Here is a 26,436-nt window from a genome sequence, read left to right as displayed (position 1 = left end):
TCTCTTGTCTACACTTGGTATAATTTTTACATATCGTTCAAGCAGAGTTATTGAAGATCTAGGTGTTGATACAAGATTACGCTGGTGTCCAAGTACTAAAATAAAGGGTTGCAAGCCGCCTGTCTTTAAGTGTAAGTATCTTTTACGGTGGGTGACCAGGAGCATCAGCTCCTGACCAGGAGCTGAGCAGCTGTGCTTGGAACTAAAGCCTCCCATTCATGGTCTCTTTCAGTTCTCATAATTATGGCAGCAGCGAATCATTTACACTGAAACCAACTATTTAGCATCTCAGCAAAACTGATGAGTCAAGTCTTCTTTGGGCTACCTCGAAATTCCTCTAATAAACCGTGTTCCTGAGCAGTATTTCTTGCTGCATGTTAATTCTGAAATGGTGAGCGTAACTGTCACAGATGTTGGCCCTACTACAGGTACTAGATTTCATGACGGAAAAGCAATGAGCAGCATAATAGCATTGTTACTCACTTGTAGCCAGTATTCCTGACGCAAAGACGGAGATTGACAGTGGTGTTCTTGGCTCAGCTCAGTTTTCAGTAACCTGGGTGTTACTCCTGAGAAAAATAAGATAAACCTTGAGAATTGTTACATTTAGAGCAGTATTTGCTATAATGAATTAAACCATGAGTAATGAAAACACTCTTGTGAAATAATTTTATATCCAGCTAATTACTTGCAGAGAAACAAGATGCGTAATAGTAATAATGCCATTCTTTCTGTTGTTGTACATATAACCTACATCGGCAGTGTCAAAGATGTATGGAGTTTTGTTCACTTAATGAATTTGTTCTGTGTTCTTTTTGCATTCCAGCTGTAAGAGAAAGAGACAAAGGTTCTCATATTCTGGGGGTGGAGGAGCTTTTTGAGCCCTGGCAGAGCTGCTGTCCGAGTCAAACAGAGTTTCCACTGCCACAGAATTTCCGGCACAGCTCAGGGGGCTGGCAGAGGCTCTTACTGAGGTTTCTACAATCCTGGAGGTCACCAGGGCATCCTGGCTGTTCAGTCACACCTTTTAGCCTTAGCTCTGACCAGCTATGCTTTTAAACCACCAGAAGACACATGGGTCTGTATTTCCTTAAGCACTTCATGACCAAATGCTGCATAATAACTATTCATCAGGTTAGTGATCATGCAATGAACGGCAGGACACTGCCCCTAGGCCCTGTGTCTTCAAGTGCTTTAAATGGCAGTCTTTTCTTGCAGCGTCTCTGTTTCAGTCTATTTAACAAAAGACACCCCACTATTTTTCTGTTTCTGAAAAAAAAAGGAATTCAAAAGTATTCCCACTAATTCAAACAGTAATACTAAATTTTTTACAGTTGAGTCACATAATAGGACAACTTTTCCCATCTGCATGAACCCTTAGCATTTTAAGTATGTGTTGCAGGTATGCCACACAGTTTGCCAGAACCAGGTGAGAGTAGAACACACCAGCTAGCGTAAGACATGCTACAGAAAGTACCACAACATCTAGGAGGAGACATTTGTGTCTTCTTGTGTAGTTCTTATTTGGCAGAGCAAACCTACTGGAGAGCCAAGCATTTACCTCAAGCAGCTCAAAAGAAAATGCTAAAAATGCACAGCTTTACTCTCTGCGTTACCTTTTTTCTTATTAGTAGGTGGTCATCCTGTACAGGGCATGCTGATTCTTGTTCCAGTGGCACCTGGGAGGAAGTCAGGCACCATGCAGGTAAGAGGATGAAGGCAGCACACCAAGGAACCAGGCTCTGCAAGAGAAAGCGTAAGCGATTCAGACAAGTCTTAACAGAAACATTTAAAACTGATGCATTCTTCCTAACAGGTAACTGTCAAGATATATTTATGTGCCTCATCGTCATAGCTGCTCACTTCAGACACAGATTTATCCTTGCACCTTCCTGCCCAGAAAAAGAGGGGCCATTCCTATTTCACAACTGTGATGGGATAAATGAAAAAGTAGTCCTGCAGGAACCCAGGAACTCACTGCCTGAGAGCTCCTGTCTACACCTGGCTTATAGAGAGAAACCTCTCCCACTTAACTGCTAAAAAGAGGGTAGTTATGGCATAATTCAGTCTTATGTTTTCATTCAGCACAGCAAGTTAGCATGCAGACCTTATTGCACCTTGTAGCACAGGGTGTTGTCCCCATTCTATTCCATATTACCTCAGAGAAAACAAAACTGAGAAGGGTATTATTCACTAAGCTCTAAGAAGTCAGGAGTTAGTTGGGGCTTTTTAAGATACATGCATGAATACCAGAGTTTCTGGAGTTAGGTTTTTTTTCCCCATGAGAAGTTTTAGGAAAACTTCCCCAGCAAGCTCTCAAGCTCTCCCTCAGAGCAGGGCACCTCTGTTGGATGAACAGAAGTACTGATGAGGCCCCGCGCCAAGGTGGGCTCTTCTAATGCGCTGCGGGAAGCCTGGTGCGTATCGCCATTAGCAATTAAAGCTCTGAGGCTGGAGGTGTGGTCAAAAAGCATTGACCAACAACCTCAACCTGACTCTTAAAAGCTGATTTCATGAGTTTGTCCTTCTGAGTGCTAGTCACGCTTCCTGGCGCTTTGGCAGGGACTGCACAGATTTAGCTGGAAACACTTGCAGTATTCACATGGATCAATATTAAAACCGGAAAGGTTATTTAATTAAGCTTTCTTTTTTTCCTGGAATGTAGAGAGATGTAACCTTTGGGCATCCTCAGTCAAGTTTAGTATTAAATTTTAAATTAATTACAGTGAAGATCAAAATCTGAAATAATTCTGAACTTAATGTGCACTTGCAGTAATTGGAACTTGCTATATTGTTTTGCTACTGTACTGCAGTAATAGATGCCAGAAACTTGTGGAATGCAGCAAAAGTAAGTTGTGATAACAGAACACCACAGATCTTCTCTACAGTTGAGATGGAAAGGATTATTCAGAAAGTTAGACTGCCCTTGATTTTTAGATTGGCTGCTACAGCTGTAAGTTTCTGGTGTCACCTTGGGATGTATTTACAAATTTAGAAACTTGAGGTGATAGCAGGAAGTTCTAAGCAGCATTCTGAACTTTTATGGACTGCAGGGAGGATAAGAATTCTACCTGCACATGGCAGGGCATGAAGTCTTTTCTCCCTTTTCTGGGCAAGGGAAATGTTTTCCTGCCCTTAAGGAAAAAAGGGCAACTCTCCTCCCTTCCTCCAAGTGGCAAGAATGGTGGTGCCCGTTCATTAGCTCAGAGTGCAATGGACAATACTCACCCACCATCTACAGCTTTTAGCTCTTCTGGAACACACAACCTTCTCTTACAGTAGAGTGGTTCTGGAGTAACTGCCAATGGTGTGGTCTGAACTTTTGATGGCTTCAAAAGATCCCTGCAGCTATAAGCAAAAGACAGCACAAGTTACTCAGCAGTTGCTTTTCTCCATCAGGGTCATGAAGCAGTCTGATGCCCCACTGAGCACTAGGCTGTAGTCTGTGCATTATTCAAAGCCTGTAGAGGTTTCCCCATGGACTCATTTAAAAGCAACTGCTATAGAAATTTTTCAGCCAGCCATTTACCCTCATTATTTTCATAATACAGAAGAGCACTAGCACATCAGTGGGCTTCATTACACACTGCAAGGGAAAACACTTGTGACTGACTTAACATCAGTTAACCTGTGACCTACAGTGGCACTTGCCAGCATTCCAGCTGCATCAGCACACACGTGCACATGGACACAGTAGTATCATGCCCCCCTGGGCTAGCTAATACAGTGATGTTTGCCAGAAAGACAGGAGCATGACTAGTGCCCCGCTTCTTCAGATGTGCAATCACCTCAGTATCTCCTTGTCCTCAGCATCCCAGGCAAGAAATTACATTTGGCTACAGTACAAACCAAAAGCCGTGGATGGGTAGCAGATGGCTACAAACCATGCCACTGTCTTAAATACCGGGCCTGCTTCTTCATGGAAGCTCCCCTGCTATCCTCAGCTCCTCACCAGTGATGAGGCTGGGCAACCCAGCTCCAGCTTCCTACCAGTGCCACAGAACAACTCTTATAACAAGAGATCAAGCTTCCCATTATTTCTTTCACAGGAAACCAGCTGAGGGCTGGCTCACACCATCGCTCCTTTGCAGTTGTTGGGGAAGTGAGCTGAAGCCTGCTGTGCTGAATGCTTAAATCCTGGTGTATCCCATGCTAGTTTGGTAAAGACAGAATCACATGGCCAGCATGCCAGACTATTACTATCTAATCTAGCTTATTTACAACAGGCCAAAGGAGAATTACTACAAGAGAAGAGAGATAAGCTGCAATGCTGGCAAAGTCTGACAATCACAATGGCTGCAAAGAGGTATCAAAGGCCAGCATGTGAGGTTTTGATTTTTCACCACCATGAAAAAGGATTGAAACTTTCGGCTCCTGCATCTGACAATGGCATGCTTCCCCAGCCAGGCCACCAGCTTGACAGACCACACTCATTCTTATTTAGAGCTCCTGTTCTGGATTACCCATCTCCCTGGGCCACAGAGCCTGACTTGAGCCACAGGTCAGTGGTTCTAATACGCAAGGGTAACGTCCCTTCTACCACAGCCATTTCCCTAAACAGCGTCAACCAGGTCCCAGCCAGCCACAAAGTGAAAAAACCCATGCAAAGAGCGAGCAATACTGAATCACTTTGATCTTGAGCTTTCTTGATGGGCTCTGTGAGTGCAGCTTCCAAAAGCAGACACCCCCCCCAAGAAACAGGTCCTGGCAAGCGACCAGACTCACCACCTTGGACTAGACCTCGGTTTGTTGTTTCTCTTTGTGCTGCAGCATGTTTCCTTTGCTGTGGTTGCCTAGACCAAAGACACCTCTATTTTGGCTATGATGCACACTAATAATCAAAAGCGACATTTACAGGTCTTTACTGACTCTAGTTCCTACAGTAAGATGGCCTTTCCTAACATTGGCAGGGACAAAACCAAATCATTTTAAGGTTCTGTAATTTTCACTTAGTTTTGGTTTTTCCACCCTAATTAAACTAAATTGGGGGCTTCTATTTCACTGCCTTGTAACATCTGACTGGAAAGTGGAGTTATGTAAACTGGATTCCTGGACTGGAACATGTCCTTAAATTATTCAAACTGAAAGTTTCTGGGATGACTCAACTTATCCCTCAGAGGGCAAGAAAGAAATCTGTGATTCTGAGCATGTAAAGGCTGCCTCATAAGCTACAAAACTGAACTGTCCTTTATTGAGAACAAGAAAGTCCCTGCCTGTTCCTCTGCACCTGACACTGCTACAGGTCACTGAAGCGATCTCTGCAACACATCTCCAAAAACAAAAGGGGGACTAATAGAAGTACTGAAGACAGATGTGCCTCTAAAGCAGAAAAATTCTTCAGGCCCCAAGGTATGCAAACAGTAGGTAACAACAAAGAATTACAAACGCTTATTAAGAGAGAGGGACCTTAGATATATTCACATGCTTCTTTCCTGGAAAAGGTGTAGAAGAACTTCGAAAGGCTTCCAAGGAAGTGCTCCAGTAAACTGGAGCAAAATAAGTCTTCCTTGTGTGGCAGAAAGTACTAACAAAGACGTGCCTTCTAAAGCTCAAAATGGTCTCTGCAGATCCTGAATGGGTTCAGAGCTAAATCTCTTCCAGTTTTAGGACAACTTAGCCAATGCCATACAGCTTTCTTCCAAAACCTGCTCTCACGTTCTGTTCTGGAAGGGCATTTGTAATGGTTCCTGCTGAGGGGAACTCTGAATGCTCCTTTCACCATCTGTGGAGAACAGCCCAGAGGGAGCCCAGAAGCAAACCCGGTGACCCTTGAACAAAACATGGCAGGCTGCACCCTGAAAGAATACTGATGAGGCCATTCCCTTCTACTGTTACCACCAATAGTTTAATGATAGTGGGGAGAAGCACCACGACACTTACCAAATGCTTTTCCTAATGCTCCTGCTGCTGATCCCCAGCCCATCCATAGAACTGGCAACACAGGTGCCATCGAGTAGCTGCAACAGCTACACATGGATGTGTAGATGCCAGCAATGGATACTCTGAAGAGCCCTTCACTGTTGCATTCCTGTCTTTGTCCTAATCTGAGACAAAGGCAGAACAATGTAACCAAGTATAGCACAGTACATAACACCAAAAGTACCATGGGGAAATGATTCACCAAGGTACACTTTACAGCCACTGCTGCATGGGGGAGAGAAGAAAATAGGATCTATAAATACATACCAACTACAACACCAGGAAACCAAAAGAACATATTAAGGATATTAAGACAATAATGGAAGTGAACCTCCCCCATTAAATTCTGTTTGAGCTCAAGCACTTGGCTTAACCAGTTGCTAATCTTTCATCACAGCACCTAGTGCTGAATTAAAGCGTTCCAGTGAGAAAGAATGGACCCACTCTTTAGGAGCTTCTGACCTTCAAAAATAACAATAGTTTTAAAATTGCCTGAACCTTTTTACATCTATCTGGTAACTGCAGAAAGCAACAGCAAAAACACCAACATTTTATAGAAGAATGCTGTTCTGCCTAACAGTGCTGATTGATAGGCATTAGGTGCATAGCCACTTTCATTATTAATCACATACCACATAATTTCTTTCATGATTTTGCCTAAAACTCTTGACAGACTAAACAAGGTCATAGTTATCCAAATTCGTGTTTTATGGCTTCTAGAGATCCAAAAACTCTTTTCTACATCTCAGACTTCACTCATATTCTGAAATGCACTAAGAACAAATATCATCAATCTTCAGATAGTCCTCTTGATTTCCTTTCAAACAAGTACTTCTGTCAGAGTTCTATTTATTTAACACTATTAATTGCCATTTCAAATTCTACCTAGACATTGCTGAAATAGACATTTCTACATCAATGTAAGATAAAGACATCAACCAACCGGCTCTTTTTCTAAAACACTGAAGCTATATTTATTCCATATTTTCTTCACATTTTTCCATCCTTACCTTATATTGACTCTATTGCTGCTTTGATTCCAGGACATGGAAAAAACTGAAGGTTTTTTTCTTGTATTGTTGGCCCACGATGCCTCTCAGATAACTTTTAAATTCCTCTATCAATTGCATGCATTTTCTGTTACTCGTTACTATCATTTTCCCTGTTAATTTATATAACCTATAAACATTGGTGCACATACACATTGATATTTTGATTACTTTCATGTTTTCTTTCAATTAGGAAAAGTTGCTGAGTCAGAAAAACCCTCCTGTGCAACTGCAGTTAGTTGTTTTGGTGACATAATAATGCATTTGCAAGCAACTTCCATTATCAATTCCCTTTCATCTATAAGTTTTTCCTCCTGCTCAGGAGTATGTCAGTTTTGGTAAACGCTCAATTCAAAAAGGACCAGAGATGGCCGAGCATCAGTCAATGTACTCATCTCTTTGCCATTAAAACTGTGATCACTGCAGGAAACAACTTCCAGTTCCAAGTTCTCTAACTGACCAATGGAGCACCCAAGTCACTCTCCTCACATGGCACTCCTGACCCCCAGCAAGCATCACCCACGTGGTTGCTTTTCCTACAAAGGTGGACATCAACAGTAGAGCTTGTTTCTAACACCTTCTTCTACGAAGCACTGATTCTGCTAGGTCCTTTGCAAGAAATTAGTACTTGCTTGGACTGTGAGAGGATCCTTGTGGAACTCCAGCAAGATCCCAGCTGTGTTTCAAACCATATCTGACAGACAAGCCCAACATTCAGCAACTGGCCCAGGGCTGAGTGGCCTGGATTTCCTGACAGCCAACCCTCAGGCTTTCAGCTCCACAGCCCCCCCATGCTGAGGCAAGCTCATTTTCTTAGTATCAAATGCCAAAGTGAGACATTTCTATAGGAAACCTAAACATTAAATAACCCCCAAAAAAACCCCAAACCAAACAAAAAAAAACCCACCACATACTCAGAATAGAAGGTGAAGCACCATTACGTTGTATGGAAGTTCAACGTGCCCCCGGATCTAATCACGAGTCAACAGTGTCTTCTATGGGGAACCCACACACAAAGAAGCAAAATTAAGATGTTGAGGTAGTTTTCCTTTGTTGATGTCCATATTTTAAAGGTAGCATACACACACAAAAGACAAAAAAAACCCCACCCAACGCAGAAACTGTGTCATAATTTGCTTGATAACAAAGCTAAGCCAACTCCTCCTCTAGAAGGAGAGGAAGATCAGTGTGGAGCACTGGGCTTACTCATGAGGAATGCCAGGAAGTAAAAGAATGTCTGTACAGCAATGTCTAAGAACAGCAGCCCCCTGCACTATGCTTCTACTAGAGAAAAAGCAGTCACGTAACTCTGTGGTCATCTCACATGGCCATTTCTTCACTGTACTTGCCTCCTTTCTCTTTGCACCTTCGGTCAACTCTTCTCCTCGTTTCTTTTCCCACAGCCAGGTATATCATTGTACTATGCCACATTATAGAGTGCAGCAGCAAAAGGTGCCACATCATGCAGCAGCAAAAGGTTTGTGACTCACCTCTTTTGGAAGAGACAACCTAGATGCGGAGCTCTCAAGATTATGCTCACATTGCATAAAAAGAGAGAATGAAAACAAGTCTCATACTCAATTCCTCTTTCAGAAGGGGAACAGATCTGCCTGATGTCTGACTAGACAGCCCAGGTCTCATGTCTATTTGGAAGCCTACCTTGCAGGAGGCAGGCAGGGACACCTGACAAAGTGACAGCCGTAGATTTGAAAGGGTAGAACTAGTGCTCTCCCGATTTGGCTGCAGATAGATCAAACTACTCCAAGTGGGGCACACCTGTGGAGGTGGCCCCAGCTTCACTCCCTGCCCTTCCCCCTTGCCCCCAGCATACCTTGCTGTTATCCTAAGATGAATTTCCACTTATGGCATAGTGAAACCAGAAAAAATATGGATTTTTTACAACCATAGTCTGAGGTACATATTTCTGTCACCTCTTAGTTAGGATGAATTCAGTTAGGCGGAGAAAGCCTTACTTTCAATGCACCACATATATTATATGCAAGCTTTGCTGTGGATATCTTTACATGAACCAGAAGTTAAAATTCACACGAGAGGAAAAGACAGTTATGTTCTTCAGTCAGTTCAAATTGTACATCATTTCAACTTCCAGTTAAATTCTTCTAGTTTTTTTCCTCTTCCTTCTAGATAAGGAGTGAAACAGGAAATGAAGTATCCTCAGGCCAACGTCCCACCAGAGAGGTCAACGTTAGCGACTTTCTAATTCTTCAATGCTGGTAGGTTCCCAAGGATAAAACACAACCACTTGTCTTCTTTTCCGTCATGAGGAAACCATTATCACTAAATCTGCCTTTATATTCCCTACATCCAGAGAAACAAAAGGAGCAATTGCAGTGGTCTGAAGAACAAATATATAAATGTCATCTTGTTGGGATACAGAGGCCTGGAAGAGAAATAAATAAGTAAATAAAATATACATGTTAAAGAACCACCCAGTTATACCCAAACTGGGCAAGACCTGCATATCAAGTAAACAGACTGAGCAACCACATTTGATCAAAGTTACTATTCTCTTATGAAAATCTCTTCTGGAACAAAAGGTTAAATCAAGACGATTCATATGTAAAAATCATGCAAAAAACTGCAAGTGTTGTTATAGCCTTCCTACAGAACACTACAGATTGTGGGAAAATGCCTTCAAGTGTTATCACTCTACCATCATCTTATGAAAATAACCAAATAAATAGTAATCTGACTGTACCTAGTACTGGTATCCTATACTCACTGCAGTGAAAGACATTTCACCAGCACACTTAACTTATAAATTCACAGCTACTAAATACACAGAAGCAAAAGATGGCAAAAACCACAGTAACACAGGAGGTCACCTCATCTTAATGGAACATGGCTGTGAAGTCCTTACACTACATTCAGAAGGCAGCTATATTGTGAAATCTAAGTTCTATCAGTAGTTAATCTCAGAGAGGCTTAAAAGCACAACCAGGATGCATTTTGATGCAGCCCATCCTCATTCATCATTACAAAATATGCTACATCTTTTTAAAATACCAATTAACTACACTTAAAAAGCAGACAAATTATGTTAAGTGCAGAAATCACATCCGCTTACAAGAAAAAACAACACTATTCATTTTTAAGAAAGAGCACACATCATTTACATTTTGTGTTTTCTGAAGAAACACTAAAGTCTTCATGGTTTTTAAAAGCAATCCTATGAAGAGTATAGTGCTTGGATTAACAAAGTATTGAAAGTCTAGTTAGATTATTAGTAACTATGTATAGAAGCACCAGCTTCTCATAAAGCAGAATATTTTTTTAAAATCACAGCTGCATACTTTCTTAAAATAACCACTTTGCATTATCCTTGCTAGCTATCCTTATAGTTAGTATTGCAGAGACAACAAAACCATGGAAAAAGGAGTGAAATTTCCCAATGATGCTTCAGTTACAGAGCTTTTATTATTGATGATGTCATCCACAAAAAACACCCAGCATGACTCAGACTCCAGATTGTGCCACCAGCTGAAAAAAAAAAAACAACCCAAAACCAGGCTGATTTCTTTCCTTTGTATACTCAGGAGGCAGGCCATGCTGCCATGAAAGAGATAAGAGGGGAAAATCTGGCCTTTTTTTTTTTTTTTTTTGTAAAGCAATTATGCTGGTCGAGATTCAAAAGAGATTAAAGACCTCTATTGCCCCCTCGTTTAGTTTAGCTCTAAAGAGCAAAGCTGTCGTTTGGAAGCCAAATGCGAGAACACACAGGTCCCATCCTGCCAATCTGCTGATTAAGAATTTTGCAATAAGATTTATGTGCTAAGAAGTGAGGCTTAAGAAAACGTGTGCGCACGCACACACGTACAGAGCGTGCTTGCTCTCTATATCTAGAGCATGCTTGCTAGGAGTGGAAGAAATCTACGGAAAGCAGCAAATGGACTAAATGACAGTGTTATACAACACTGATGCTTTTTGTGCCTGTTCGGAAGACTGACATACTTGCCAGATATTAAGAAATAATCACTATTATGCAAATCAGAACCCTTAGCTGCAAATCCTTGCCCTCCAGGAGGGGGAAAGGAGCATGCAATATTGCATGTTAGCAACAGTACACTGATCTGTTCAAGAGGAAATACTGCTGACAATAATGCACTCCACACTCACAGAACTAAGCATCACCTAGTACTGACATACAGGACTGTCTTACAAGCCAAAACACTTGCTGTGATGCCATTTGCTACCTAGAGACAAAAAGAATGAAAGGAGCAATGCTACAGCAGTCAAGGTCAAAGACAGTCAAAATAAATTAAATGGAGACTTCATTATTTAAAACAAAAAAGCCCCACCAAAAACCCACTAGCATTACTTAGGATATGCATACTGTGACACAGGAAAAAAAAATTATTTTGAACTCAACATGGAAGCTAGAATTGCAACAGCTAAGGAGAAAGAACATTACGTGGAATCAGACACTGCTTAGCAGGGAAACAACTCAAACCAGTAAGATTAGCAAAACCAAATACAGTAATTTAGCATGAGTGATGCTTACACTAAGCCAGGCCTTTTCTAATCCTACAGCATCCTTTAGTGATGAAAGGAAGTGATGGTTCGTAGGACTCTGGAGCCCATCTTCTTGCACAAGATGGAAAGTAATAACGCAGCTCTTCCTGGTACAATTTCTGCATCTTTCCAGCAAGTCGTTTATGGACTCCTTGTAGATGGGGATAGCACTTTGTGCTTTAACAGTCACACCATCTTTGGCAAGGGTACATACTGGCTCCAGAGAACTCCAGGCATGCACAACAACCTATCAAGCATGTTGAGAGAGCACAAAGCTTAGAAGAAAAGTCACATCTGTGAGAACAAGCCAACATCCTAGGTTTCAGATTGCTCATTGCAAGACATGTTCTCCTGGCAGCACCAGCTGATTTCCACCTAGCAAGAAACTTCACAAAGATTTCAACAATCAATATGGCATAATAATTAGATTATATAACCTAACAAGAAGTCGGTTTTCAACAGTCTGGATCTGTTGCTGTTCTTGATCTGCAAGGCTTTTTGGTTTTTGCAGGCTCCTTGAGAGGAGGGGATTGCCAATTCCTGCCAAGGGAATGCTGGGAATGGAATTAGCTAGTGACTAATTTGTTGACTCTTTTTCTTCCCCTCCTGATTAAAAAAAAGTCAAATAAAGGATTTTCTTGAGATTGCGCAGTGTTATCTGATGTAACCCAACTGGGTAATCTAGAGCTTCTGCACAATCACTGTTAAACAGAAGCAAGCTGCATCATCTTAAAGGGATTACGGAAGTTATATTAATACAGTAAATACATTCCTAGAGATCACACATGCATTATGAATGCATCCTTATGTTAAATAAAAAGGAAAAAAGCATAATTTGGCAGATAGAATGCTGTAATTCTCATTAAGTGCCTATCTCTTCATACGATTTTGGTTATTTTTGACCTTAACAGGGGTCTGCAGTCAGGAAGAGATCTTGACTCCTTTCAAAACTTTTAAGTTCCAAATTTGCTTGAAGTTAGAAATAGAGTATTTGTCAGAACAACCCTACTGCCAATGCTTCTCTGACGTTATCAGAAAATCTGAATTTAAGTCTGTTACAGTAACTCAGACCAGAAATAAACAATTTCATTAAGTACAGTCCTACTCTAAGAACTGGCATCCAGAAATTGCAACCATTTTTCTACACTATATAGAAGTAACCTTATAAATCTGAAAATTCACGGCAGCCCACCAGACAGAACAGTGAACTAGGAATTGACACACTTATACCACTAGTTCCAAAACGGCTAGCGAGTCATTCCAGGTCTGTACGTCTACTTTTCCATCCTTCCCAGCCTTTTCACATGGAAAGCCATTTACATCAGGAATAGTATGCAAAATGGCCCCTAAACTCATTTGGGATCTGGTTGCCATATTATCAACAGCAACAAAACGTAACAAATTGAAAAGCAAGACTGTGTTCTACAGGACAACTCAGCAGCCCAAATACTGCTTAAGAAATCCTAACAGTTTCTACAGCATTATCAGAAAACAGTTAAGGCATCAGTTGTAAAATAGTGACATTGCATAGGTGACTTTGCAATTAAAGTACACCTAGATGTTCTGTTGATATTTCAGAAAATAATCTAGTTCTTTTCCCCAAAGCAATGTAGTTCGAGTACTGGCAAGCAATGGTACAATTTTCCTCCTACACACACTTATTCAGTTAATCTAGTTCTAACACCCAGGAAAACAGTTTTGTTAAGCAGTGAGGTACCATTTTTCACACTGTCTTCTATTTAACCATCAATCCTTTTAAGATTTCAACAGAATAGTTCATTTCAGACCCATACCTACAGGCTATAAGCAAGGCAATTAGTTCCTTGTTCTGTGAAGCAGTACACACTACTATAATACAGGATAACATCGCCCCTCAGGAGATTAAAAACAAGAATTGCACCTCATTGTGTTTGAGCATGGACTTACTGAAGCTTGTCTATACAAAGATGTACTCATTTCAGCTTCTCACATTTTTGCAGGAGGGACACAAGAGTAGCGAGAGAGGTGTCACTTACCCTCAAAGTCAGCTTGTGGTCACATGAAGATCTGACACACCATAAATGTACAACACACCTTTGTCTTCGTAGGCCACAGGCAGCAGTGGTGCAAAGAAGTTCTGGGCAAAATAATGGAGCAGTTTCCACTTGCCACCATACTCTGAAAAGGGTTAAAAGGGAGAAAGATTTAGACTGAATCCAAGATTGCCATAATCCCTTCCTGTGCTCTCTGTCCTGCAATGGCAATATAATAGTCCTCTCCACCCTTTTTCATCTTTATCAGGTGCAGAGAATGATTAAAGTTACTCTGGTTTTCTTCCAGTCAAGACTCTGCTCTAGAAGGGTTCTGATGCTCTTTCAAGCTTTTTCCGCCACCCCCGCCGGTCACATTTTTTAAGTGTTAGTCCCATCATTGCTATGCTGTTATTCAATTTTAAAAAAAGCTTTAAGCACAAGTGACATTAACAAAACTGACACAGCATCCTACACACTAAGCAAGCAGCTGGAGCATCTATGTTGTTGAGAATCCTGACAAACACATGGGCATTGGTGGCATTGCCACAAACTACCACCGCTGTAAAGAGACAATAGAGTCTGACTTTTGGTGCTTAGACAAAGTGCTCTATTTCCCTTTTTCTAGTCCTCCTCTTTCAGTTCTCCTTTCAAGAAGCATCAATAGCAATGAAGACAAAAAACCAACTTCTCAAACCAAAGACAGCGTCGAGTTAGGCAAAATGAATTTGCCAAGATTTAGAGACAATGCTTACTGTATGGGATTTAGTAGACACATGATGTAGATATATGCCAAACAGTTCGCTTTGCCTATTTGATGGAAAGCTGTATGTCATTACTTTGACTACTTGGATAGTCTGCCATTAACAAACTGGAAAAGCCATCAAACATTGTGTCCTCTCAAAAAATGCAGTTCTGCCAGATGCAACACCACCACACAACCATTTTGAAAGAAAAACTGCTTCCATTTCTTCCTCTATTAATTTTCCATCTAGCACCCACTGTCAGCATTTTAACTCTGTCTTTGCACAACCATTATCTAGTCATTGAAATGGCACTAAAAAGAAGTAGCAAGTCAGCTGCATTGTCTCATAAGGAAAGAGAAGTTAGATACCAGTTATGTTCTTGTTTCTAGCTCTTTGTTTTATACAGCAGGTTTAAAGTTCAGAGATGCTGAAAAATATTTCCAGTAATAATGTTTTTTTTGTAACTAATTACCTGTGCTTGTACAAAGCTCTTAGCACTTTCAAATATTTCATAGTTAAGGACTTCATCCAGTGATGTAGTCTTTAAAGGGTGCATTTGTGGCTTTCACAGGCAGACCTGCATATGCTCTGCCTGCGCTCCAAAGACATGAATGAACTTTATTGAGAGCAAAATGCATTAGCTCCAGCTTCACACTTTGCACATCACCTTGTTTTCAACAAGCTCACAGCCAACTAGCTTGGAGAACAGACAAGAAAAGCTTGTATCTGCCTGGAAAACCCATACAAGATTCAACTGTGGTATGAGATCAGATTTGCCAACAAAACACCACTGGCATTCAGTTAATAGCACTGAAGCAAACAGAAAAGATGAAGTCTGAAAAAAAAAACTTCAGGAGAGGCTGCTGAGTTTCTTCAAAACAGACTGTTGATAAACTGATGAACACACTCAGCATATTGGTGCTGTTCAGTATATGAGCAAAGCCACCTTCTTGCATTCCAAGGACAATTCCTGGCAGAAAATGTTGGTGGTCTAAAGGACAATTCTGCCAAAAACAGGGAATGCTAACAAATTACTTTTCAGGGCCATGAAACTTGAGAAGATAAGACATTTGGATTGGGAATGGATTATCTGAAACAGAGTAAACTATGGTGCAGCATCTGATCTAAAAAATAAAAGCAATGTGTCTTGTACGAGAAATGGGCATTGTGCCCAACCTCAGGCTTTGGGAGGGGCTGAACTCTCTGAAGCCCTCAGGATTGCCACAAGACTCTCAGGAATTTCAACTGTCAGTGCAATAGATGCTGCTCGCTGCAGGCCTCAGAGCCCACCACCAGCTCAGACAAGTTACCCAGCATGGGCTGAGGTTTCAGTGCCTGTTGACTTGAATTTTTTCCTCAGCTTCATTTACATGATGAAAATCTAGACTTCAACTATCTTAAATATGAAAATGAACAATGTAATTGAAGTAGAGCAGTTTCTGTTACTTAGTGTAATATAAAATCTCATTTCTTCTCGAATGGGCCCTACCCACAATTTCTGCTGTGCCTTGATTTCCAGCTGGGTTACATAACCACATTATAGTGGTTACTGGAGGGAAAGAGAGAAGGTTTGCTACCTAGGCACCAGATACAGAGATCCTCAAGAAACCCATGGAGTAGAGAAAACAACTCAGACTAAGCTTGGCATTACACTTCTGCAGGGAAAAAACAAACAAACAAAACCCCAACCAACAAGCAAAAGCAAACAAACCACACACTTAAAAGTTTGTACCATCTCAAAACTTGTTCTAGGGTTCAAATACTACAGGTATTGGTTTGGGATGTTTGCTAACATCACTAGTCTGCTTATCTCAGATCAGCTTTTAAGGTTGATATTTCCTTCCCAAAGGTCTAGAGCCATTCTGAAGAACAAAGTTCAACTGCTGGAACAGTTTCACACAGGTCTTCCACCAACAGGATCTTGGTAATACAATTGGTCGAAGTAACTTCAGACAACACAGAGAACTGAAGCTCACTGATTAAAATAAAAGCCACATTCTTCAGCTTATCTGTTGTCTTGATTTCCTTAAGACCAGAGTCATCTTTCTTGATTTAAAAATAGAAAAGTTGCACATAAAATACTCCCTCTGCCCCAAAAATGGATGCAAGAAATCTGGAGGTCAGGTAGCTATCGTGAGAAATCTCTGGGCTTAAACTTTCCTGTTACAGACATGCATGCTCAAAGGTAACACTCAAGTTATTTAAAACAGCCCTGGGGTGGTTTTCTCCTCCTCCCCCCACATTTAAATGAATGCTTAAAGAAATCCAAGTTCCCTACATTTTTCCTGATAGTAACATGGGGTCTGCACTCTCTGCAGTACCAAACTTCAGAACAGGAACCTAAAATTAGGTTGGAATGAGACCCCAGTACCCTTTTTCCTGACTGTTTTCCTCAAGCCTTCTACACTGATAGCAGGAGTGAGAACAAACAGTTCTCCCTGGAACAGATTTTAAATTAATCATTTCACACCATTAAATGCAACCTGAGAAACATGCTGCTAGTTCTTTCCTCACCTCAGTCTCATGAATTCAGACCTATTACTCTCCATAATAGCCTGTGGTTTCAGCTCACCAGGGACTCTAATATTGAGCCTGCAACAAAAGCCAGTTATCTGTTCAAGGGAATCTCACAACAAACTGAGCTGGGTACCTCAAGGTGACACCTGTGTGGGAGTGAAGTAAATTGCCATGCTCTTCACCAAAACACGCTGCATAGATGCTAAAGCATTCAACATGGAACAACTGGCTCCACGACTAGGTGCTAACAACCAAAAGCCAGTTATGGTAAAAGTGTTTAGTTCTGAACTGAAGACAGAAGTACTATGCAGGAGTTCTGTGCTGTGTTTTTATTCAATCCCAAACAAACATCTTAAAAGTAAATTAACAGAAGAAACATTTGCTACCTTCTTCCCTCCCATTTCATGAGGAAACACTTCCGCTTTGTACAGGAAATTATGTAAGTCCCTCCATGGCTCTCCGTGAAATAAGATTTAAATAAGAAGCACTCATTGGTGATACTACTGTGCCATCTAACAACATGCACAAATGTGTTTTTGAAGTGCAAATAAAACTAATTTCTCTGAAGTTTTGCATAATTTCAGCCATTAGCATTTCAAAAATCCCTCTACTATGCTACCTAATTAAATGAATATTAAACCTTTCCTCATTCCACTGAGGGAATAAAACAAAACAAAGGGACAGCTGTATCTCTGCTGAGCTTCTTTTCTGTAAACCAACTTCAACAACATATGAATAATTCAAGTATTTGATATATTTTCTACAATGACATCAGCTCTGTACTTAAAAAGACATTTCTGGTCTCCACAATCACTTCATCTGTCAATACACCTGTCTTTACAAAGAGACATTTTTCCAAACATCTTTTTCTCTTGAGGCACTTAAAGTTTAAGAGCATCAACCATTGCTAGAATCATAAAAATTAACATTGGGATATTCCATTTCCTAATAAAAGCCTAGAAAATGCAGAAAGATAAGCATTATAGTTGGACCACTGCCTTAACATTTAAATAAAATAGTCCATTTCTTCTGCTGGTTTGGTTTCCTTTGTTGGTTGCAGCTACTTCGCTTGGATGAATGGGGGTGGGGGAGAGAGAAAAAAAGACAAAAAGAAGAAGGGAGTGGGACAAACATCTCCCAGAGAAAGAAGGGGAGGATGGGGTGGGCTAATTTTTTTTTAAAGCAAGGCCAAATGGCATTTTGTTCTCAGGACAGCTCAAGAACTTCACAGTAACTCTTCGCTTTTTCTAGTTCACTCATATTTCTTCACACAAAAGATTCTTAAAGAAAGATTTTCTAAAACAGAAAATGTGAGAAATAACTAAAATTGAAAGAGAATCTACTCAAGTCCTATACAGCTGCCATAGAACAGCTTCTCCATCTCAAAATGACTTCTAGTCAAAATGTTTGGGAACATGAAACATGGCCACCTCTCTCATACCACACATTCCTCCCCTATTTCTTACTGCTTAAGTGACTTATCTCCGTATGTCCAATTACTCCATTTTTTGTGTTTAAAAGGAAAAAAAAAATACATAAGGAGATATCATGTGCATATTAGCAGAATAATTTAGTCACATAGAGTGATTCACCTCACCTGACACCGAGTTAGACACCAAATCTCAGCTAGTCATCTCCTATAAAGAGCTTCTTGGAAGCTACACTGGGTGAGAGGTGTCATATGAAGTTCTATGAAAATCAAATTCTGCATGGAGAAGATCCTTCATCCGACTTAGTAGACAGATAAGGACACAATGACTCACACTCTGGAGATAACCATCTCTCCCCCAATTGACTACAGAAGAAGTCTAGATGCCTAGCCTTTACATACTAAATCCCATCCTGCTCAGAACAGGATCACAGTTCTAAAGCTTTCGGACAGTGCACTACTGGCTACTGAAGAGAGAGGTTTTGATCATTTTACCATGAGGACAACGGGGAACCAAATCAACCGAATTTGTTGGGATTATGGAAAGCATAATTATACACAGGTGCTCCTTCTTACCCTCCTGTCCCACTAGCTCCCTCTGTCCATTCTCACCCAGGGTGGCTGGGTACACATATGCCTCTGTACAGCTGAGCCAATAAATATAATCGAGGATTTTTAGGACTGGCCCCTTTTGGAAAGAAAATTTCTTAGAAGTCTCCAATTTTAAAAGAATTGATTTTTTCTAATTTTAAAAGAACTAAACTTGCAAAAAAGTGCACAATTTCTCTGGAAAAACCTGGATGATATTTCACACACAGTTTCAGGAAGATCCAGCTCTACATAAGAAAAGCAAGCATAGTTGAAGGTTTAGCTCACAAGGGGGTTGTGCCCTCTATCTTAACCATCACTGCTTCTTAACAGGCAGCTTTGTCTGGCTTTAACGATATTACTTCCTTGGGAGAAATGACAATAGTGCTTAAATGAAAAAAAAATTTTAAGAAATTGGAAGTTACATACAATTTTAACTTCTGTAAACTAAACCTTGCTAAAATAAGGGTAAGAGTTGGAGCTGCTAAATCTGTACTTAAACAGCAAAACTTCCATAGGAAAAAAATTGCTTTGTTCTTTACCCACTTCCACAGACTACTAGGGTGACCCTGAAAAACACTTCTCTGGGAAACATTTCTAAAGGATGGACATGTTCAAAGTTTACAAAGTTGCCCAAGAGAGACAGCAGAGCCATACTTTTTATTCTGATACTTCCAGATGAGGAAAACAATACAAGACTGATAGTTGGTGCTTTTTACCAGACTGTCACAAAACTTACCCAAGGAAGCCCATGAAGGTGCCTGCCAAATGTCATTGAGTTGCCAGTACAAGGCTCCCATTGTGTGTCCTTCTCCATTGATTATTTCACTTTGACTAAAACGATAGAATTCAGTTTCTGTCTTTATACACTGAGCCTGCATCACCTTGGTCAAACACATTAAAAAAAAAAAAAGAAAAAGGAAAATTTTGGTGTATTGTATTTTACTTTACTTTCAAAGCATGTGTGTATGTGTTTACATATAACACAAACTTCACAGCAATGGCACGTATCTTCATACTCCTGAAGGCTCAAGTTCAAAACAACTGCAGTGCAGTGGGTCTCTGCTTGAAGGAGATCTATTCCTAGCAGCTCACAGCAGCTTTACAAGCAGTATCTTTACAGAAACTCCGGAGGGGCCAGAGTTCCATCCAGCAAATATCACTGGGCAACAGGGTCTTTGAAAGGCAAATGGAAGGGAAAAAATTAAATTTAATTTTTTTTAACTAATGTAAATAAAAGCCCCAAGACTTTTGAAATGTTGTTATGCTGTACTACCTCCAGTATACATTACCATGATGTCCACATCCCTATACACTGAACCTAACACAACACAAATTCCCAGTATACAGTCAAAATTGCACACCAAAAGAGCAACCTTTTTTCATCTGCACTCCCACTTCTTCTCTCCTTCTCCACCTTGTCTTTGAAAAAAGACTTTTCAGAAGTTTTCTTTGGCCAAATTCTCAACAGAAACCAAACAGCCTGTTATTTTCTTCACAAAATATGTTACTAGGCTGGGGAGGTATTAAAAGTCAGTCTCAAAATAAAGGAAAAAAGTTATTCTTTAAGACAGATGAGAAGGTAAAGATAACACTTCTAGTTAACCACTAGAGCCAAGTTTACTCTCCTTATCCTTTTTGCTATCCTTATTTTGCAGAAATTCTCATAGCTTTTTGAATCAGGACCTCACTGTGCGAGTTTTACCCGTTTTCAATTTCACAGCATCATCTATCCTTGTTCTCTTGTCATCAATGTCTAAAGCTCTCCAGCTGTTTTGTTTTTATATAAAAACTTGCTGACAGCAGTTCTAGTGAATGTGTAGTTATTCCCACCAAGAGTGTTTCTGAAATTCTTGGAACACAACAGAAAGTAACAGCACTTTAAGCTTGCCTAAAAGCATTAAAAAGTTACTTAACATCATGTAAAAGTCACATAGAAATCATGAAGAAAGAAACAAGCACGAGGTAAACTACTATGGATGAAGAACAAAATATAACTTACTGATTTGGAGAAAAAAACCCCACAAACACAAAACCAAAAACACCAAAAAAAATAAACCAAAAAACCCCTCCAGATTTCTAAAATATCAGCATCTGAGTCCGTAACAAAAAGAAAAGCTACTATTAGTCTCACTCCCGGAGAACTGCGTTCTCTAGAAACAATCTTGTTTCAAAAGCTCCCGTATTCTTTGTGGCAAAATTCAAAGCAGTAAGCCCACAGGAGCCATGTCACCAGCAAAACATACCCAACCCTGGAACAGAGAGTAACAGAGTAGCACTAGGAACAATCCCATACCAATGCAGGCCAGCACATCCCTGCATCTCCAGCCAGCTTCAGCAGTGGGCCCAGCTGGGGACCGCAGAAGGTAGGTAGCACACGCAGCCAGGCTTTCTCCCAGTTGAGCAAGTTTCTGGGAAATTTCCCAAGAAGTATTCCAGCCCTTATATGACGAAAACTGGAGTCTCTTTCCAATAAGTGAGACACAAACTAGTTCCAAATTAAACTGCACTCTCCAATGCTTAGTGCTGAAACTTTCTGTATGATTGAACATTACCTAGCAGAACAGGCCCAGTTTTAACTGCTGACAGTATCTAATGGAACAAGTATTGACAACTACTTATATTGAAGACAACATTGTTACCTGAGTGAGGTAAATCATATCTTTGAACTTCTTTATGGGATCTGTACTCTGGGGAAGCTTGAAGTGATGCCCAATCTGTTGAAGCATCTGATCGTTGCCATTTTCATGGTGTTGTCGATGGAGAGAAAAATTGCTAGTGTAGGACCAGTCCTCAGTAGAGGAAACCTTTAAAAAACCACAAAAGAAAGAAATCAATATGAAAAGGCAAAATGTGCATTTAATGACCAACAGGATATTCAGGAAAGGATATCCATTACAGCCTGCTGACATCATCCAAAACCTTTAAAAGTGGTAGTATATTTCTATAGTGCCTCATGCAGTTATGCAAGGATTTTGAATCAAACACCCGTTGCTTATACTACTTGCACAAATAAATGAAAACAGACATTGCTGTTGAACCCAGAACAACAACTTTTGGCTCAACGGCATTTAACTCATTTGTCCTAAGGTTCAGTTTGGCCAAGGGACCTCAGAGGTTTGCTTGCATTCCTAGCATATCAGAAACCCCCTAAATTAAGATGGAAGAATGTACTCTAGTCAAAAATATTTAGGCATAAGAGTTATAGGAGCTAGTAGGGCTATAAATTTTAATAATGTGTATATTTTCAAAACCTGCCTCTGAAAACAAACAATCAGGAAACAAGGTTTTTTTCAACTAAGGACAACAATGCAGCATAGCTCATACAGTTATTATTATTGTCAAGTTTTCTTTGTAATTACAGTCTCTATAAAATCTTTTTATGTAAATTTGTTCCTTTTAAAGCTGGATTTAATAATTTGCATTGTTATTAATATGGATGAATGTACTGATTATGTCTCAGATAATATATTTTGCCCAGCAAATTGAAAGGAACATTCTGAACTCCTTTTATTGCATGCATGAATATCAACACAATATTCATGTCTCTGAACAAATGGACAAACAGCACGGTATGTCTCTGCTCCAACTGGATAAATAAGGTACACAATATCTAAATTTAACAGCAGACAAAGCCAAATCCTCTTATACACAATACATAAAAACCAAATTATTTAAGTAAAAGAAATTGGTAAAAATTATAAAAATCAATACATTTTAGAATTCAGCACAATTCATCATTTGTCATGTTTCTTCTGTTTCTAAATGTACACATATCCTTAGACACAGCAAAAGGAAACAGAAGTTAGGCAATCATTACTAAGCCATATATTAAATAGAATTACTATTAAAATTAATAGTCTCATATTAGCTTCTCATCTAAACTCGGTTGCTCTTGCAACATCAAGGTAAATATATTGAACACTGAGGAGGAAAGAGACCAGTTTCGTCATATCGCTCCACACCAGCACATGCCTCTATCCCACCTGTGCCATATCACATGCAACAATGTATTATCCCAGCTCCAATTCAGATGCTGTAGTTGGTTGGGAAAAAAACCTCATTGCCCTCACTAAATGACAGCAGAGGGGACAGTAAGGTGTGGAAGCCCAGCCTTACCTTTTCGATTGCACTGAAGGAAGGCCAGGATTGAAATCCGTATTCTGAAGCAAAACGAGTTTTAGGATACACTGTCCAGTTCCAGCAGTCATTGCTGTAGTCATAAAAGTGAGTGTCACCATAATGGGTATCATAAGGATTCTGGGAGAGCCAACCTTCTTTAACTGACTCCAAGCCATTGGTGGGACTGGATGCAATAAAAGGACGACTCCTATCTTCCTGGGATTTACAAAAAAAACACCACAAAAAAACCCAAACAAACAAAAAAATCAAACACCTCACAAAGTGATTGGCTTTTATCATCTGAATACATAGACCACATTCTGAAAGAGGGGGGTGGGGGTGGGTGGAGAGAACATGCTTTTTTCAAATTTCTGAGTCACCACCTAGGAAACATTTCCCTTTGCATCCTGACATTCATCATCTTTACTTGCTTAATTAGCTTCTTATTTATGTTCTTGGAGGACAGCTGGGCATGATATTGCTTGCTCTGCTGTTCTAAGGGATTCTCTCCTCACATCAAGAGATTTTCTATCTTTATATGCTTCTAAATTCTTAATGAAAGCTATTTAAAGTGTGTCTCGTGAAAAATAAACTCAAGGAACATTAATATTTGAGTACTGCGACCTCTTTGTGGAAAATCATTACTTTTTCAGTGTTTTTGCAGGAACAAGGCCTTGATTTTCCCCTTTCTTATTACGTAGTCACCTAAATTTAATCCTAACGAAGCCAAGGTATTCTGCCACTAATGCTTGCATGGTAGCATTGCAGGTTATTGTCACTTTGGCTGGCTCTGCATGTTAAGATAGATGAGACTATAAGAAGGGTTACATTTCAAGTTGTTCAGAGCTGCCTTTATTTATAGCCTCAGTAGATTTAATATACTAAATCTTTTAGCAGTACCCTACAAAGTACTGAAGGAATCCTTTTGCAGGTATAATTCATTTAGCACCCCTCCTGTAGTAAGATAGAGGCCTGAGTTAGTTACCAGTCACAAGTTACAGCAATTAGCTCCAATACAGCCAAGCACTTCGACAAGTGCTCCATTTTAAGAAATAGTCCTGATCCCATTTTTTTTTGTTTTAACATGAGTAATTAATAATTAACTGAAACAATTTACTACATGAGACCCTGGATTCCCTGAAGTCTTTAGCTCAAACTTAGAAGTCTTTTTAAGTTATAAAATCCAGCACTGCTAGTAGTTACAGGTTTCCTCAGCTGGCTTGTACTACACAGGACCTGAAATTATTTCACTGCAAGGTTCCTTCTGATGCTCAACATAGGTATTCTATGGGTTTCAAAAAAAAAAAAGGTCCATCTTGGACAGCAACACCGCACAAGTGAACTGTAACTAGAAAACAGTACCAAGCCAGACCTCTTTGCTGCATATCCAACTCATGTAGCTAATCACAGAAACACCACAGCATACCTTTACAAAGAACTCAGTTAAAAAATAAAAAAGCCACAACAACAAAAAAACAAAACCAAACAAACAAAAACCCCAAACACCTAACTGAAATATAGAAATCTAGAATCAAGATGTTAAGCAGGAATAGAAGACACCACTACCGTTTAGAATGCATAACTGCCCTCAAGAAAGGGATCCTTTTCAGCAGGTTCTTTCAAACCTGGCTTCATTTTTCTTGTTTCCTCATATCTCAACTTTTCTAGTAGAACGGTATTCTAAATTCTCAGAGTACAACTACTGTGACAATGCCAGTAACCTCCAATAACAAGCAATAATATTTCTGTCACCTACATGCTGAGTGCCTGTCTTAGCAAAGGGAAGCTTTGGGTCATGAGCCTCATAACATGAAACGTACCTCATCCTGAAAAGGACAGAAATTAGACTAAAATTATCATACCCTGAAGTCAGTTAAGATCATACTATACAAGGGATAACTGGGTAGGAAAAGGCCACTAGCATTTTTATCTTAACAAAAACTCATACCCTTGTTGAAGAAGAAAGTTCTAAATGGACAAAAACTCTTGCACTATTTTGTCTCTTAGCTAACAGGGGACTTTAGAATAATCACCTGTGGTTCAAGCATTATTTGATAATCCCTATGCAGTTATGTGACATCAATTTGGGACTTTTAAATCAATTTCACTCCACATAAGCACATAAAAGTCAGTTAAAAGCAGATTGCATTAAATAACTGCAATACTTCTAGGGAGAGAAATAAAACTACAAAAGCTGTGCAAAATGGGTAGTGACAAATCACCATAGTCTTCATGAGGGATTGCAGGTGCTTCTGGTCTGCATGCTCACAGTTTAAGTCTTATCTCAAAACATTTTGTTTTGCCTTCATCTACTGTAAAATGCCATTAGTCTGTTTTTCAAAAAACACACAATATAATGACTACACACAGCATGAGGACAATGCTTAGCATAGCTTTTGTTTAATCTGCTTAAGCCAAAAAAATACACTGAAGAATACACTGAAGAAATAACATCTTTATAAATTTCTTCAACTGCTATTAAAAGGCCTGAGGGTTGTTAAATTCTTCTTACAGTACCCTTCAACAAAATCAGGATAAGGGAAATCTGATCATCTAGATTAATTAATAGGTAAATTGATTTTTATCTACCGGAAGTGAAGGCATTTATGGAGGTATTAAAAATCGGAAGGAAAAAAGAAGCAAGATCTATTACATTCTCAGGTCTTCCTTTACATATCACAAAGCATTAGAGATATATGTAATTTGCTGGTCTGTTTTACTTTGAGGACAACCCTTGAGTTTAGAGAGTTATTTACAAGAGCTTGGAAAGTACAATTCCTCAATAATGTGCTGTTTTTCATTTTCCAAAAGGATTTAAAAAAAAAAAGCTCAAGTTGAAAACATTAAATACTTTTGCAAAGCCATATCCTCCTACAGTTTCTTGAGATCACTTACAGTAAGAACTATTTCTCGGATGTTCTTCACATAAAGCATCACGTAGTCCTTAATATAGACTTCTCTGTCAGCATAAGGTATGGAGAACCAGTTGCTGGCAATTGCTGCTTCATTCTCATTGTTACCACTCCACAGAATAATTGATGGATGGGATTTTAAGCGCCTTACCTGAAATACAACTTACAGTTTCAGAAGTCAAGCAAAATTACTTGTCTTAAAAAAAATATCACTTTATTACTACTTGAATTACAAATCTACATGTATATGACATATGCTGAACCTACAATTCCTTGTTTTATCCACACTGTTCACTATTCCTTCAGCTCTCCACCAGGCTCAAACTTTTGTAATATACACTTACAGAGGGGCAAACTTAATATGCTAATGTATATCCACTGTATGCACATGTGTGCCTCCATCCTCATTTACTCCACCACATGTGAAGGGTAAATTCTGTACTAAGGCATGCTGCAATCATTAGATCTCACTCTCACTGAATGCTCTTAAATATCCTTGAGAAGAGGGCAGTTTGGACATGAGGAAGGCCTATACCTCTGCTCGACTGACTACTCCTGCAAGTAAGTTAAAGAGGATTTAGCAAGGTTACATTTTGTGTCTGCTACGTAAAG

At 39.7% G+C, this 26,436-nt stretch overlaps 1 protein-coding gene across 1 annotated transcript in view; it reads right to left on the bottom strand.

Moving 5' to 3' along the window:
• Positions 1–9,081: 9,081 nt before the first annotated feature.
• The window catches only part of MANBA (mannosidase beta), a 47,830-nt gene continuing 30,475 nt past the window's right edge, over positions 9,082–26,436 (bottom strand). Inside the window, 10 exon segments of the mRNA XM_075751520.1 lie at positions 9,082–9,237; positions 9,239–9,279; positions 9,282–9,369; positions 11,491–11,748; positions 13,517–13,539; positions 13,542–13,658; positions 19,530–19,674; positions 21,433–21,597; positions 22,910–23,128; positions 25,808–25,975. Of these exon segments, the coding sequence (XP_075607635.1) occupies positions 9,175–9,237; positions 9,239–9,279; positions 9,282–9,369; positions 11,491–11,748; positions 13,517–13,539; positions 13,542–13,658; positions 19,530–19,674; positions 21,433–21,597; positions 22,910–23,128; positions 25,808–25,975 (1,287 nt within the window). The 3' untranslated portion in view covers positions 9,082–9,174.

This window comes from Balearica regulorum, chromosome 4, assembly GCF_011004875.1.
Source record: "Balearica regulorum gibbericeps isolate bBalReg1 chromosome 4, bBalReg1.pri, whole genome shotgun sequence".
In the NCBI taxonomy this organism is placed as follows: Eukaryota; Metazoa; Chordata; class Aves; order Gruiformes; family Gruidae; genus Balearica; species Balearica regulorum.
Note: the sequence above shows the minus strand (reverse complement) of the source record. Positions and strands in the feature narration are given on the sequence as shown.